This window comes from Sceloporus occidentalis, unplaced genomic scaffold (genome assembly GCF_023333645.1).
Source record: "Sceloporus occidentalis isolate IW3139 unplaced genomic scaffold, rSceOcc1.0.p SCAF_1, whole genome shotgun sequence".
Classification (NCBI taxonomy): domain Eukaryota; kingdom Metazoa; phylum Chordata; class Lepidosauria; order Squamata; family Phrynosomatidae; genus Sceloporus; species Sceloporus occidentalis.
The window spans coordinates 256,193,006-256,210,932 of NW_028316981.1; the positions used below are offsets into that span (position 1 = coordinate 256,193,006).

A 17,927-nucleotide genomic window follows, 5' to 3' on the forward strand; every position below is an offset into this window, starting at 1 on the left:
CCCCTGAGTGCCTTCTTCTATGCCCATAGATGCATTGGAATCCAGTAACTTAATGGAACATTTATAAAACTATTCTCTCCTCTTGAATCAGATAATAAATTACAATGTTAGTTTTCAGTCCATTTTTCCTTACATCTCCCCATTGGATTGGATGGCCCTTGTGGTCTCTTCCAAATCTACGATTCTATGATTCTATGTGCTCAACCCCACCTCTCGGTAAGAACAGTTCCCAACTAGATGCTAGAAGGAGGATGTGTCAACTCCGAGGAGAAAAGTAGAGTCAACAAGTTAATAACTGTGTCTATATCCTGTGGAATGAATATAGTGTGTGCAAGAGAAATAAAGAGAAGCAGAGAGTAGCAAGCGGGGCTGGGGCCGGGGATGGGGGGCAGAAACATATAGACAGAGCCAAACTCTGACTGGGTCAGTGTCAGAGTTTACTTCCATGGCTAAAACTGGCATCGGAAGTGGATGTTTCTCTAGTCTGCAAACAGGAGGATATTGGGACCGCTCTCCTGGAATAAGGGCCGAAGATAGATTGATCAGAACAAAATGTATTCTCTTGAATGTGGAGAATTTTATTACAGCATTCTCACACAAATAATTGTTGAATCACACTACTTCATCTGTCCATAAACCAACAACAAAAACAAGGAATCCACTTCTTTTCAAGGCTGTCATTGTGCTAAAATATAGACCTGAGCCAGAGATCAATATGGATCTTCTTGATTTTAACTCCAAAGCTACCGTCAAATAGGTCACCTCTGTTCTAATGGGGGTTAGTCCACATCTCATGTAAAAATCATAGAGCTCCAAGAGAATCTATGCCTTTGATCCATGTTTTGTGCTATAAAGATGTCAGCATGCACCAGATCTATTTTTTATTTTTATTGAATTCCAAATGTTCACACAACAAAATGGTTGGAAACCCCTGCTTTAGACAATATTTTAGGCAAACAGGAATACAACTGAAGCAGGGACAAAGGAGGAGGCACCAGGAAGGAGATGCAACAAAACTCACTGAGGGGGAAAAACAGGTGATGGGGAAGATAGTGATTATAAGAGTGCAAGAGAAAAAGAAATATCTTTGAATGTTTATCAACAAGTTATAGAGGCTGAAATACAATGGCGTGCCCATGGATTCTCTTATTAAAATGCTCATTATCAAACGTGCTTTGGATAAGCTTTGGAGCTTTAAAGCATTATTGTGCTGGTGATCAGTCAATTTCTCTTGCCACAAACCCTAGTATTTGTCAAAAAGGCATATATTAAGCTGAACTATATTTATCAAGCAATTCCACTGGCTTGGTTCCAAAGAGACACCAATAAGAGAGGGTGAGATGAACGTGACTGCCAACTCCTCCTTTCCCTGGTGTTACCTCTAAATTCTGTCTTAGAATGTAGGGCTGACTGCTGTGCAAAGGGCCTGATAGAGGAAAGGGGGACTAAGAAACAGCAGAAGCTGTACTTCACCCCTGTTTTTTGGTAACCGCTCCTTCTTTCTTCAGTACCTCATGGAACAGCCCATCACATTCAGAGGTGTCCTTTTCTAACAGCAAAAGCTCTTGGGGTTCAGGACATTTTACGTTTTTGCATTTTAATGTTTTTTCCCCTAACTAAAAAAAATACTTCTAATTTACCAGTTAATTTGAAAATGTTTAGACAATGTTATTTTTTTCCAAAGTAAAATGCAGTTGTCTTCTACTCTTAATTGCAGAGACATCTCAAAGTAAAAGGTTCTTCATTAGATTGTAAGCATTGTCTGAAATAGCTAACATCTCAAAGGCTTTTTTCCTATTTTGTCCATTTTCATTGTTAAGATGCACAAAGGTGAATGTGTTAGCTGTTTTCCAGAATTAAAATACTAGAATCCAATCCATCAAGCTTTTTCTCTATGGACTTACTTAAAAAACTAACTCATCCTAAATGTCACAAAAAACAGATTCTCATACCTATGCATCTTTAGGAGAGAAATATGTCTAATACTTTAAGAACCATTTTATCAGAAAAACTGAAAACTGTTCTATTAAAACAGAAAAGTTATTTCTTTAAAAAAAATAAAATCATATGAAGGGATAATAAGACACTGTTTTCATTCTCTTATCCTATGTACATGAAAAGTAAGGTTACAATAATATTTTACAGTGGGTGTCACAGCTTAATTATAATAGCATTCCTATGAAAAACCACCCAGCTTTTATTGTTTTCAAATCACAGAAAAACTTTCATTAGAATTTAGAGCTCAGATACAACAAGGAAAATTAATCACAATAAAATATAATTAAATTAAGATAGTCAGTTAAACCTTCCTGCCACAACTCTTGAGGAATCTCAATTACATTGGTCAGGTCTGACTATAGGGAAATAGAAATTCAGTCACAGTAAATTACATTTTATGCTGTATCTGAAGCCAAAAAACATTATAATTTTAGAAAGATTTCATAGCTAAACAGAAATTAGGTAAAATGTAATGGCTCAAGAATACAACAATTAAAGCTACTGTAATTTAGAGATTCTATAGCATAGTGACACATGATGGTGCTCAATAAAGCATAGGGAGTATGCTCCCTATTTAAATGAATATTTACTATGTTCCAGATATAAAGACAGGGTTGGATAACATCCAGATTAGGGCATAAATCAAAAACAACATCAGCAAACAATTACAAAATAAAAGCATTTTGAACACAAATGCAAATTCAAACAAATATTCCATAGTTTAATAGTGTATTTTATTTTTAAAACATATTATTTATAAATGGATGTTTATTGCAATGTCATCATTATTTTAAAATCATATAGAAGGAAATTCCTTTCATTAATCAGACTTTAACATTAAAATATATGACAAAGTCAGGTTGATGGATATATTTGCTCCTTTCCCATCCAAGTATATGTGTAACAGATATATTAGCAAGAACTGTATTGGGATCACAATGTGGAATATTTAATCTATTTAGAAAAATCCTTCATGGCAGCTTTCATCTCCTCCTTTTCCAGTTTAATATATATGAAGGATTTAATAAACATTCTGATTTAATATATATTCACACACATTTTATTGTCATAGCAGAATTATTACATCCTACCTTCAAAAGCACTGTACATTTAAGCATTACTTATAAATAAAATGCCGACTTTACCTGGCTACTGCCAGCAGTTGCCACACTGATTTCTGCTGCTCCTTGACCTTCATTTTGCCTCTCAGCTTCATGCGAGCCTGCATCATGCTTGCTTGGAGGTGTCCTCTGTTAATGTAAGAATTTTTTTATGACGTTATGCATAGAAATGGAGGGCACTTTATCATGGAAAGCCTTTTAAAAATTGTGAATGCGTCAGTGCTGTAGCTTCACAAAGCCAGTGAACTGTGCTTTGTATTTCATAACCTCTAGCCTCAATAATTAGCAACCGAGACCGACTGTCTTAGCAAAATTGCAGGATGAAAGTGAGGCATGTCCTCTGAGGATTATAGCCCTAGAAGACAAAGGATTTGCTGTGAGACACAAAACACTATCCTCCACCAGCTGTGCTCAAATCACTATCAGAAATATAACAGAACTGGAGCAAACAACTGTCTCCTCTGCAATGTCACATGATCTGTGCATTTACTGATGGCTATGACTGGAACAGTTAAAATATTACTTATGCTTTACAATCAAATAGAAACACCTTCTGGGTTGACAGCTTAAAATACATGTAGTATGCTAAGTTCCAACTAACGGCATCTTTCCATGCATCAGTTATATCATGAGCTATGATAGAGCAGCTATCTTAATATGAAAGAAATTTAAACAAACGATTTGTCCCTAGCCCAATAATTTTCTAATTCAATAGCAATAGCAAGTACATTTCTATATCGCTTACCCGTGCACTTAAACGCTCCCTAAGTGGTTTGTAATGTGTAAGCTAATTGCTCCCAACGAGCTAGGTATTCATTTTAGTGACCTTGGAAGGATGCAAGCCAGATTCGAGCCTGAGCCCCTGGCTGGTATTGAACTCACAACCTTATGGTTTGTGAGTGAGTTGCTGCAGTACAAGCATTTAATCACTGCGTCACCAGGGCTCTAATGATGACGATATAATGTATAAACTCATCCCTCAATCTTTCGCGAACGGCAAGTGCCAAGGGACAAAATGGTGTGTGTGCCCATGGCACATGTACAGGGCTGCATGCAGGAGTGTGCAGGCATTCAAGTCAATGGGGCTTGAACACAGTATCTGTGATTTTTCACTTTTGCAGGGGAGATTCAGAATGGATCCCCTGTGAAAACGGAGGGGCAACTGTATTCTGCTCTGACTGATAAAGCATCATCATATCAGAGATGAATACACATAGCCTATACCAGTGATTCTCGAAGTGGGCAGTAAGCCCCCCTCTGGGATGGTTGAAAAATTCAGGGGGTCAGTGAGGGAAAAGCTGGCAATGGGAGCAGTGAGAAAAAAGGGGGCAGTGGGGGCTTTCACTCAAAGTACTGGTGCACAAGGAATCAATGGCCTTTAGGACTACAGTGGGGATGAGTGTTGCATGCAAGTTCTCTTTTTACAATCCCTTTAAATCACTGCGCAACCTTCTTAATCGCTTTGTGTAGTGGTGTCTCCCATTCTTCATCTGCCCGTGCAAGCTCACTCTTGTGGTGCCATTTTGGAACCAACTGACTAACTGGAGTAAGGAGTTAGAGCATGTTGAGGTGGAAAGAAGTGGTGGCAAAAAGGCACTTTCACATTTGAGATCCTGCTTAAGTTTTGCTGTACTTCGCTGACAAGTTATAGCTTTGCTGCTGCTCCTGCTTTCGTTCATCAGACAGGTGGAGAGAAGAGGCAGCAGAAGAAACAATATTTGTGTATGTTGAGAGGGATAAACTGAAGCTGTGTAGGGAAGGCACAGCTCTGGGGAAGGAGGGGAAGGAGTATCTGTGGTTGATTCTTCAAAAGAGTCCTTTGCCTCTCTTGTTTCACTTAGATTGCAAACCCTTCCTCGCTGGGGAGAAAACTGATAAGTCAGCTGCGTCCCTCTCTGCCCCAGCAAAGAAGGATTAAGAGTACTTCCTCATTGGGGAGAAACTTTTCCCTTTGCACCTGGTTACCTTGGGAGCAGCAACAGAGAAACCTCTCACTTACGCTGGCCTTTGCTGCAAGGCCAGAGGCTTCTTGGTCGCTGCTCTCAAGGTGAGCAAGTGGAAAGAGAGCAGTCGTTGAGATCGGCGGTTGCCTTAAATTTAGAACAGTGGACCTAATATCAAGAAATAGGTTTCTGAGGGTGCTAAGTTTAATACGAAAGGAGGCAGTAGAACATTCTAGAACACTGGCCATTCTGTCTGAAACAGATGGAAATTGTAACCCACCACACTGGAGAGCCCTAGGTTAGGGAAGGCTGCCTTGCAACAACTGCAACCTCCTTTCAGGATTAGCTAACATTGACAGTGGGAATCATGAGATGACCTCTTAACAAATCTGAATGGCATCAGCTTGGGGAAAATAGGGTTTAAAGGACATGGTTCTAAAACATTCAAGGCTCTTGTATATAGAGTATTACAAACAGAGGCATGCTGCCTATACATACTGTGCTGAACTATTCATTTGAAGGAATCCAGTGCTTTGTGGGCTTATGACTAAAGCTAATGACTGGGACTAGATTGAACACAGAACTCTAAAACACTGAATAATCTGGGGCACTGAATAAACGAAGCCATAAGCCATAAATTAGATACAACTTGATTAAAATTAAATCAACTGAAGAGATGGGAACAAAAGCAAAAGGGTTAAACAGAAAGAGACTGAAGACTGATGAACAAAACATTAAAGCATTTGTTTAAAGTAGTTAATATATTGCTCTTAAAGATCTTTTCCACATCAGTTTAACAAGTAACACAACAAACAAGAAATGTAATTAAATAAAATAAGCAGACAAAAAGAACAGCATAAAAATTACTGAAGTTAAAATTTCAAGTTTAGTAATAATTATTTTTGTTCAGTGCACAATGATAATAAATATAAATATAGCAATAAATATAAGCGTAATATACCATTTTAAAGCTGATAATATGCACTATTATAATATACAACTGAAAGTGCATTTTGATTTGAGTTTTGTATAACAGTGTACTTTGAAAGTGTAACTGTTACACTGTACAGTTAAATTACTATAGTTTGAGTTTTCCTTAATTGAAATTCTGAAATCTGAAGTGCTCCAAAATCCAAAACATTTTTCATCAGTGGTTAAGAAAAGAATGCTTTGTTTTCTGATGGCTCAATATACACAAACTTTGTTTCATGAACAAAATTATTAAAAACATTGTATAAATTTATCTTCACACTGTATAAGGTATATATGAAACATGCATGAATTTTGTGTTTAGACTTGGGTCCCATCTCCATGACAGTCATTATATACATATATATGCAAATACAGGTTTCAAAAATTCAAAAAAAAGAAAAAAAGGGAAAAAAATCCTAAATATGTTCTGCATAAGGAACACTCGACTGATATTAACTTTCCAATATTAAAAAAATCACTTAATAATCCAATGTATTTTGGATAAAAATCACATTACCTAACAGGTTATAGGCAGCAGATTTTAAAGCATGTTATTTTCACAATCTAATCTGTTTAGGAGTGTTTATTGGAAGGTAGTCCTATCACAATAAAGAACAAAAAGTTTTGCTCCAGGAAATGAGATCCCTCTTCCCTTTAAAGTTGGGGTGAAAATATGTTCTCAAAGATCTTCTTGCCTCCACATGACCTGTCACTCTATATGTCCTATGAAATCAAGAATCAAGAATTTGAAATGTGATGGAACTACATGTTCTTAGGTAGGATATACATGAGTAACTCTGTCATTTTGCCTCACTCTCTTTGAATTGATATCTGTCTTCATGACATGCTTTCTGATCACTACTGGGATGCAGAATGCAGGACTAAATTGAGCTTGCAGAGAAAAGTGTTCTTTGATCATTCAGATCTCTTGACCTTTGTATTTGTCATACTGTATCCTTTCCTACCCTAGCCAATTATATTGAAGAACAGTCTTCATAAGGGTCTGAATAATTATTTTCCGGTGTATAAGACGACCCCCAACTTTTCCAGTTAAAATATAGTTTGGGATAGACTCACCGTATAAAACTACCCCTCTTCCAGTGCACACCAAATAAAAATTAAAAAAAAACATCAATTTGATTTCAATATGGTAATTTTAATACAAATGCTTATGACATGCAGGTACTTAGCAGGAAAACCTGTTGTATACAAAGCCTGGCTGGACTGGTCAGTTCTCCCTGCCTGCCCAGCCCTCTCTGTCTCCAAGATTTTCTTCTACTGTACTTGTACAGCACCGCCCTTGCTGCTTTCATACGTTCACCACATACGGAGGGTATGCGAGTGCAGACATTTTTGAGCTCCCCCCACCATATGCGGCGATCACAGATTTTCCAGTCCGGCTCAGAGGTTTCAGCCCTAGAAGACGACACCCAGTGTATAAGACGACCCCTGACTTTTGAGAAAATTTTCCTGAGTTAAAAAGTAGTCCTTTACGCCAGAAAATACAGTATATTCTTTGAGAGTGTTTCTTTGTTCAGTTCATGATTGTTACAATATTACTATTTTTGTTTATTAAAATATAAATTTAAATGTTTATCCTTTTTCAATCAGATCACAGGATAGCAAACAGATAAAATAATAATTTAAACAATTCCAGATTGAAGAGAGGAAACAATTTCACAAGGAAAAAAAAGATTGAGGCGTTACAAACCGCCGCTTTGCAGTGGTCTGCCAGAGCTGCTCTTTGCTCTGCGAGGGAGTCGCAGCATACAAAGCGCGCGACTCCCTCGCGGAGCAAAAAAGAAGCTCCAAAATGGAGCTTCTTCCTGTGGCGCCGTTATGACATCGCTGTTTATTTTCCTGCCCTCCTTTTCTCTTTCGACCCCGGACCGTTGTAAACTCCTTCTCTCTTTTCCTTGCCCTTGACATGTATATTTTATTGTTTTCCTGTTCCCATTTTTGTAGTAATGTTTTTAACTGTTATATTGTATTTTTATCTTGTATTGGAATGTTTTAAAAATTTTGTAAGCCGCCCTGATCATATCTATGGAAGGGCGGGGTAGAAATAAAATTTATTATTATTATTATTATTATTCCTCAAACATCTACAAAATAAACTGGCTTCCCTAAAACCTTTCATCCTTTCTCCCTTTGGCTAAAAAAAAGAATGAAATGTAAGACCTGAACATCAGAAATAGACGAAATAATTTTCAAGAGGCAGAGGATAGAAAAAGTACTGATAATGAAATCTGTATTTAAATAGTTCTACTTTTCTTCAAGCAGACAACCACTTTTAAAAGCATCAGCAAGCCAAGGGGTAGAATAAGCCATCTCTAAAGATGCACAGGAAGGATTAATAAACAAATGAATTTCTGACTAATGTCTAAAAAAACCAAGCGTTAAGTCTCTACAAGAGCAAGTCATGGTTGCATATGTGACAGTGGAGAGGAAATATGCAAACAAGATGAAAAGGAAGTGGATAGAAAAGGAGGACATGGAACATTCTCAATTCTCTAACCACTGTTTCAAGGTAAGGAAAGATGATAATAATAAGTAGTACATGTTTTGCAAGTAGATGACCTTAAATTGAAGCCCTGGTGTCTTTAGATAGGGCTGGAAATGATTCTTCCTAAACAAACTGAAATGGCACTGCCAATCAGTGTGGAAAAGAGAGATTGATGGTCTAACTTGGTGCAAGGAAGGTTCTTGCATTTTGATGAATATTATATTAGATAGGAGTCTCAATACAAACCATTAACATTTTGAATATGGAATATAATGCAATAGCCAGCAAAGGTTCCTAGTCTCTTACATATATCCCAGAAAACACAGCTGATGTGGAGAATAATAAAAAAAATCTTAATTTCTAAAATAACCAGCTGATATTTATCTGTATGTGCACAAATGTGGGTGCCTTAGTTCTAAGTATTTCTTTTATTGTTATACGCTTCCTTGCAATAATCACAGATTCCTGTTTAAGCTCCTTCATGTTCATACCTATAATGTGGAACTCTGACGTAAGAATTAAATAGTAAATAAAGGCAAAACAGTTAGCATGTGTCAGCAATACTAGTCCTCTGATGGTCTCATGACAAAACTGAATGTCTTAATCTCGAGTATCTTCTGGACGTAATTGGAATTCCAGTATATTGAGGGTTGTGGAATTGCCCCATACTCACAGGAATGTTACTGTGCAGTATCAGGGGTATTCCCAAATAACCAACCCAAGAATACATGATCAGATGAGATGGAACATTTGTTCTGAGTAGCTGTCAACTCTCCTCGTTTGCAGAAAGTATAAGAAAGACAAATGTAATAAATGTGTTGGGGCAATTTTTATTCCAGCCAACTTTTTGGGTCTTAAAAAATTGTACATGGAAGGTAGCGGAAACTTCAGCATATTATTTACAGCTCCTCGGATGGCAATGGTGCAAAGTACCTACATGCAGATTTAGCACTTTATAAATTATGCAACAAAACATGAGTCTGGGAACTAATATAATCATCTTTGTAGATGAAGGTAAGAACAAGAGCAATTTTAAAACATTTTTATAGCATTTATGCATTTTAAAGCACATCATGCTGTGATGTGCTTTGAATAATTGAGAATAGTGGGACAGCAATGACAAAACATAGAAACAAACTACTTTCTTGGCTGAAATTACACAATATTGTTCAGCTGTAGATGAGCCAAAACTCACAGACTATAATAAACTGCTGGATATTTATACAGAATATTATCCCTAACAATAACTGTTTGGATTAAACATGCTTGTATAAACAAAATGAAAGAAAATACAGACCAACCTCTGCTTCAGCAACCTGGGACTGCAGGAGCTGCCTTATACGCAGAATATCTTTCTCAATTTGTTGAATTCTACTTACTCTCACCTGGAATAACATAATGTTTCAAGTGGTTACTGGCTGGGTAGGGGAGAAATGTCAAAAGATAATCAACTGAACAGAGCTGTCTGCATAACATTAAAAAACAAGCTGAAAGCATATAGAACTCGTGGTGCAGTATGACAATTGATTCATTTCCTAGACACTATACTACTCAGTATATACCATATATACTCCACTATAAATTGAGAAATTTATGCTCAAAAATTGACCCTAAAATCCTGGATCGGCTTATATACGGGTCGATACAGTAATACTGCTTAAAAAGGTCCTGAAAGAAATACCACTCCATGTGCCTCAGCAGTGATTTTTGAAAGAGCTGTCAGGCAGGAGTGAGTGTATATGTGTGTGTGTTTGAAAGAGGTGATTCCCTTCTCAATCCAATGTTAAAACCTTATATCCCCATCTTGCTTATCCTCCGTATCTTTCTCCCCAACAAACACCCATTTTCCTCCAGTTCCTTCCCTGTCAATGTGATGTTAACCTTCTCTCCCCACCAAACAACCCCCCCTTTCCCTGCAATTTCTTCTTTTTTCAATCCGGTGTTAAAATCTTTTCTCCCCATCAAACAAACATTCCATCCCCCCCAGTTCCTTCTCTTTTCAATCCATGTCAATCTTGTTTCCACATCAATCAAACACTACCCCCCCTGCAGCTCCTTCCCTTTTAAATCCAATGTTAACCTTCTCTCCCCATCAAACACCTCACTTTCCTCCAGATCCTTCTCTTCTCAATCTGATGTTAGAACCTTCTCCTCCAGCACCAAGGAAGTGGTGCTCGGTGGTCGGGAGAGGTCCAGAGACAGAGAAGGAAGGAGGGAAGTGGTGTTTTTCTCTTTAGATCTTTTATTCGATGCCCCTAAATTTTACTCTTGACTCATTCATGGGTCATATCAAAATCCATTATTTTGGCCCTAAAACCTTCCCTCAATTTATACACTAGTTGATCTGAACACAAGTATTATGGAGTCAAAAAGCATGACAGATTATAGGTACTGCTAGATTACAATGAATTCCAAATGGTTATCACTGTCCCTAGCATTAGGATCTCATATCTTTACACCAGTTAATTCCAACAGCCTATTTCACTACTTGAATTGTAAACACAAATTGTTTCAAATGTACTGCCAAAGCACAACTGAAATGGGAAAATAATTCAGAGCAGGGGAATAGCAGATGTGAAAAGAGTTACACATTCCATCCTCTTGTGCAGTACAAGGTGTTGGTTATTACCTTTAAAGCCCTACATGGCTCAGGCCCGAGTTACTTGTGGGAGCGCCCCTCCCTACACAATCCACCCCACACTCTCAGAACAACCGGGAAGTACTGTATTTACTAGAATACCATAAAACCAGGTTAATGACAACTTCCCATAGAACGTTCACTGCTATGGCCCCTAAATTATGGAATAGCCTACCGGAGGAGATTCGTCTTATTACCACCTTAGATGCCTTTAAGAAGGCACTTAAGACGGATCTCTTCTGGCGGGTTTACCCACCCGATCTTATGTAGGAGATTATTAAAATGAAATGCTCCACTTCAGACTATGATTGTATGATTATTGAATGATCTGACCATGGTCTAACTATTTTATTGTACTAATGCTAGCATTTTATTGACTATATTTTTATATTGTATTGTGTTGTTTTATTGATGTGATCCTGCCTCGATTCGCAGGGAGAGGCGGGAAATATAATAATAATAATAATAATAATAATAGCTATTTTATCCCATCCCACAAGCACCTTTGCTTTTTAAAAATGCGTTTCAGCATTCTATGTATTAGCACATGTAACATGATGTTAATTCCCATGGCTTAATGCCAAACACGCTTGCATACACAGGACAGAACCCTGTAGCATCGCACTAGTCACTTCTCTCTAGAAGTCAACCAATTACAAATCCATCTAATAGTAGAATTGTCTAGCTCACATTTTACTAACTTGTTTGCATGAATATCATTGGAGGCCTTGTTAAAGGTGTCCTGAAATCAGGATATACTACATCCACAGCACTCCCTTCATCTACTAAGCTTGCAACCCTATCAGAAAAAGAGGTAAGATTGGTCTGGCATGCTTTTTTTTCAGAAACCCAAGTTGACTTGTACTGATCATGACATTTCTTTCTAAGTGTTTACAGACTGCTTGTTTAATTATCTGCTCTGGAATCATTCTTGGTAGGCTGACTAGCCTTGACATCAGGCTTTTTCAGGCTTCCACTGTGTTACAATAGGGGAAAATGGTAAAGATAAATTACTTTGATTCTATAATCTATTTGCAGCCAAAAATTCCCTGCTACACATAATCTTGAAGGACTATAGGGCAAGCTGTGAAATAAAGGCATTAGATTAGTGAATAGCTGCAGAAATATACTGACAAACTTTGCTTATTTAAGCCTAAATTCTATTGGTAGGCGTAGCTAGAAAATTTTTAATTGATGAGGTTTGCATAATTGCTCCCTTACCATTTAACAACTAGTTCTATGGGTGTGTTCCAAAAGGATAAGACTACAGTACTAGTAAGCTGTGGGGTCCCTATCATGTAGAAAACTCATGCCTATTCATACTGTCCTTTTATGAATCTAGTTTGACATGATTATTTACTATTTTTTGTTCAGTAAATCACTGATAATTCAGAAAGTGTTAAACAAATGGTGTACTGTGAAAAAACAGAAAAGTCCACTAAACTGATGACTGTGATGGTATTAAATCAAATTGTTGATTTTTATATCTCTGAACACATCTGGCTAGTGCTAGTGATCCTATTATCTAATTTTTAGTGAGTTATAAGAGGTACTTAAACACAGACACATTTTTATTATTTCTGGAATGTCTTTATGACCTATATTGCTAGACAATATTGAAGACTTCAGTGTTAAATGGCCCTGTGAAGGAAACATTCCTCTGGAATAATGTAACCAAGTGCACCTCTCCTTCATCTCAAAAATGTAGAACCAAGACCAAAAAATTAGGGAGGTAGATATGATAGCCTTCTCAGAAACTACAGGTATCCCTCTGGATTCATAGGGGTTAGGGGTGGAGTCTCGCAAATATGAAAATTCATGAATAATGGGGAGGGGGACTAGTGCACACACATATTTCCTTTCCGAAGTCTCAAACAGCTCTAGCAAGCTGTCTGAGGCACTGGAAGAGCAGGGCAATGCACGTTGGCCACTTCTTCCTTCTTTCCTAAGGCATGAGAGGGGTCCGGAGACCCCACTCATGCTTTCAAAGGTAAGGAAGGAGAGCAGGCTGGCCACTTCTTCCTTCTTTTCCAAGGCTTGAGAGGGGTCTAGATACCCCTCTCATGCCTTGGGAGGGAAGCAAGAAGAGCGGGCTGACTGCTTCTTGCTTCTTTCCCAAGGCTTGAGAGGGGTCCAGAGACTCCTCTAATGCCTTGAGAGGAAAGAAAAGAGGGCAGGCTGGCCGCTTCTTCCTTCCTTCTCCAGGCAAGAGAGGAGTCCAGAGACCCCCTCATGGCTTGGGAGGGAAGTAAAAAAAGCTTGCTGGCCACTTCTTTCTTCTTTCCCAAGGCTTGAGAAGGGTCCGGAGACCCCTCTCATGCCTTGGGAGGGAAGAGGGCGGCCGGGCCACTTCTTCCTTTTTTCCCAAGGCTTGAGAGGGGTCTGGAGACCCCCCCCCTTATGCCTGGGGGACAAAGGAAGGAGGGCACACCGGCAGCTTCAGGGAGCTTTATTATTCCGGAGTCCATAGCTGTGCACATGCACCCTCCCAACTGTTCTCACAGGAGAAAAGCCTGGGAGGGATGGAGGGGGAGGGCTGCACACGCACACAGCTAGGGACTCACGAATCATCAAAGCCACGACTCCAGAGGGATAATTGTATACCCTTTACTAGTATGTGATTTTCTAAAGAGATAAATGAGGAGAGATATGATGCCCCCACTGATTTCGGCACTCTCATATGATTAATCTAGTTTTCCCCTACCGTGGGGAAAAGCAAATACTTAAATCCTATGATTCCGTACCTACTTGAACTCAAGATCTTACCATGAGATGTAAGTTAAGATCTTATGTCTCCCAGACTGCCTCTTTGGCAAGAAGACTGGGGGAAAGGAGAGCAAGCAAAAGGAAAAGATACATGTCAGGTTGATGTGTAGGAATATTATTTGAAGAAGCTGCGGGAGATGAGGAACTGTACCCTTCCCACAAGGCATCTGACTCCATCCTTGCCTCTGAGGGGGAGAGAAAGGAACTGTACCCTTCCCACAAGGCATCTGACTCCATCCTTGCCTCTGAGGGGGAGAGAAAGGAACTGTACCCTTCCCACAAGGCATCTGACTCCATCCTAGCCTCTGAGGGGGAGAGAAAGGTAGGCCTTCCCTTCCGGCCTCCCTAAAGGAACTGTACCCTTCCCACAAGGCATCTGACTCCATCTTGGCCTGTGAGGGGGAGAGAGGGTGGGCCAATGCCATCAGGCCTATCCTTAAGATACAGAGCCCTCCATACGTCCATCTGCCTTGGTCCAGGCCTCAGAGGAAGAGAAGAATGCTGGACCTGATCCTCTTCCCCTCAACCATTCCCTTCTCCTTTTGTGTCGTGTCTTCTTAGATTGTAAGCATGAAGGCAGGGAACCGTCTAATTAAATGATTTTATGTACAGTGCTGTGTAAATTTACAGCGCTATATAAATAAAGCTTAATAATAATAATAATAATGAGGCTTTGAGGCAAAATACAAGAAGAAAAAGCTAAACCAGGCAAGGTATTTATTATTTTATTTTATTTGATTTTTGCTTTAAGTAAAAAAGGGTGTAGTTTTAAACTACAGTGGTGCCTCGGGTTACGAAATTAATTCGTTCCGCTGTCAATTTCGTAACCCGAAAGGCTTTCGCAAGCCGAATCCCCATAGGCGCTAATGGGGAAAAGCCGCGATTTGGTGTGAAATCGCACAGAAAAGCACCAAAAGTTTTTTCGTAACCCGAAAAAACTTTCTTAACCCGGAACAATAATTTCCTATGGGTTTTTTTCGTATCCTGAAAATTTCGTAACCTGGGTAATTCGTATCCCGAGGTACCACTGTAGTTTTCTTGCATCTTGTGAAATCATTATTATATTCTTTAGTTTCCAGAGCTAAATATATGTGCTGCTGTTCCTATTATTTTGAACTGTACTTGTTCTGTGTTTATTTGTTTGTTCCACTGGTAGTGTTCCAGTCTTTAAAATTTTGCAAAACCTTGTTACATAATTACCTGGGCCCTCTTCTCCATATCCTGGCAAGTACCAAGCTGTTCTTCCATGGCAGCTCTAATCTGCCTTGCCTCATATTCCAGTTGTCTTCTAGTCATGTCTGTCTGCAAGGAGAACTGGAACCAATACAAAAAATGAAAAACAAAACAAAAAAAACCAAAAACAAACAAAAAACAAACAAAAAACACAAAAAGAGTAATTCCAATCAATTGCACTGCTGACAGTCAATTCACACTATCTAAACAAGGAATTTAGAAAGGTAGACCTAATTATTGTATTTGGAAAATGATTGTAACACAGAAAGCAATTCATCAAAGACATCTATAAACATAAAAATATTTCAGTATCGGCCTCATAATTTCCCTCCCCTAAATACAATGAAGTAGCACTTACATATCTATCTGCTGTTTAGACCATCCCAGAGAAGGATCTCCTTCTCACTCACAGATCCTTTCTCACTTTAATTTAATCTGGGATTTTGGAAAATGTGGAAGATAAAACTGCAGCCTACTAGATTTACTTTTGGGATTGAGTGTTTGTGCTACAGTGAGTGCAATGTTGTAATTTAAACAAATATTGTGACTAGAGACAGAAAATCAGCCTTTCATATTAAGATTTAAAATAATATTAGTGTATATTACACAGTTATCAATAAGTTAAATATTATACCATATTCTTTTTTTAAAGGATGCACAAATGTAGAGTACAAACAACTTTGAATCTGTTCAATACATACTGAATCCTTTCAGTATATACAACAGGGGGATCTTTACAAACTGTGCTGGCAATGAGGTTTACAAGCCAATTGTCAAGAGACCAATTTTTGTATAATCTGGAGTTCCCCAGGTTCAATACTATCCTGTATTTTCAACTACCTCTATAGATAATTCTGATAAGCAATGTTATTTATGGAAACATTAATATTACAAAAGAACTAGTAATTATATACCGTGTAAGACTGAAAAGAATTCTGAAGTATGGGCTCCTATATGGAAAGGATGGGTCAGACAGCATGGTATTTTCTCCTTCTACATTCATATATTAAAGTAAAGCAGATCCAGTACTGGTAGAGCTATGTAGGTTTTTACTTCTATACAATTCACAGTAAGTGCATGTGATTCTTCTGCATAAAAGTTACAGCAATTCGTTTTTTAAAAATTGCAAAGCAAAGAATCTCACAATAATACTTATATGAGACAGAATGCTGCTACTATTATTACTTACATTTTCAGTAAGAGGCAGGCTATCTATCCTCTTAGTCAGATTCTGAAGTTGTGCATAATACCAGTCTTTTTCTTTTTCTTCCTTTTCAAGCTCAGCAAGCAAGAGAGATCTATATATGAGCAAACAATAGACATCACACTTTATTAGCTGTGAGAACGTGGATAATATCTTTTATACATGTGAAGTCTATGCATGAGACATCTGGTTCAGGTGATGAAATCACTGCCCTATTTGACAGATTATTTTGTGGTGCTCCTGATCGCAAATTCCCCCACCTTACCTGGTCTCTTTTGTTGTGGGTTTTTGGCTTTCGTAGTGAACGATGAGCGGCTGCCTTCCCACAAGGTCCCTGTTTGTCACCCAGCACCACTGCTGAGGTCAGAATAAGGCGCCTAGACATGTTATGAATGCTTGGTACCTCGTTCTGACTTCAACCCACAATAGCACCACTGAGTGAATTGAGGGGACTACAAGTGAAGGCAGCCACCATTGTCACTGTAAAGAGAGCCAAAAAACCACAGCAAAAGTGAGTTATTTAAATGCAGGTTGGGAGAGAAAGCCCTGAATTGAGTGCAAGTGTTCAGACAACAGTCCAGACCCGATTCAGGGTATGGCCCTGCATCATGTAAACGGGATGCAGAGAACCTAAGGGGATTCCGGGGTAAATTACTCATGCAGAGAAGCCCCCAAAGTCTTTTCCTGGTTCTTAACCTGATGGTCGTCAGTAAAAAGACATGCTGCACAAAATTTAGTTTTGATATCCAGAAAGAAAAGAAAAATAGTGCCATACAATTTCAAATGAATATATTTAAGAATTCCCTATTGGACAGAGAACTTTAAAAAAACAAATCATCACTGCTGTCTTTCTATGTAATAACTCTGTGAAAACAAAAATAAAAGCTAATGGTTAAACTGGAATTAATTAAGATGCTGAAAAAGGACTCACAGCTTTTACGTTAATTATCTTAAATTTTATTTATTCTCTGTAATATTATTAGGCCTAAATAACCTAAAGGCACCAGATCCCATCTGATCCTGGAAACTAAGCAGAATCAGCTCTGGTTAAAATGTTGATGGGAAAGTGCCAATTAATACCAAATGTGTATTGTATGTGCCTTCCAGTTATCCATCAACTTATGGCGACACCATGAATTTCATAGGGTTTTCTTAGTCAAGGAATACACAGAGGTAATTTTGTCAATTTCTTCCTCTACAATATAGTCTACAATGTCTGGTAATTCTTGGCAGTAACAAATCCAAGTACTAACAGAGGCTAACTCTGCTTAGCTTCCTATTTCAGATGGGATATTTCAGAGGGATGATTTGGCAAAACCACCTCTGAGTATTCCTTGCCTAAGTCAACAGGAGACTTAGCAGCATAGGCCAGGAGCTAAAGAATGAAGTTGTATGTACCCAAGAAACCTCTGGTATTCTATATCCCAAATGTCAATTGTTGATTTTTAAGTCAGGGGAGTTTAAAAAGCAACTGGACTGGAGCTTTAAAAGGGGTATGCTCTTGAAAGAACATATTTCAAAATTCCATTGGTCCCGCAAAGCAATT

General features: G+C 38.4%; 1 protein-coding gene across 5 annotated transcripts in view; it reads right to left on the reverse strand.

Annotated features, from left to right (window-relative positions):
* APC (APC regulator of Wnt signaling pathway) overlaps window positions 1-17,927 on the reverse strand; it is a 122,749-nt gene that overhangs the window by 45,831 nt on the left and 58,991 nt on the right. For all 5 annotated transcript variants that reach the window (XM_089492267.1, XM_089492244.1, XM_089492252.1 and 2 more), the window contains 4 exons: window positions 16,367-16,475; window positions 15,145-15,258; window positions 9,842-9,925; window positions 3,144-3,248 (listed from right to left, as the gene is read on the reverse strand). In XM_089492267.1, the coding sequence (XP_089348393.1) occupies window positions 3,144-3,248; window positions 9,842-9,925; window positions 15,145-15,258; window positions 16,367-16,475 (412 nt within the window). The remainder of the gene's footprint in view (window positions 1-3,143; window positions 3,249-9,841; window positions 9,926-15,144; window positions 15,259-16,366; window positions 16,476-17,927) is intronic.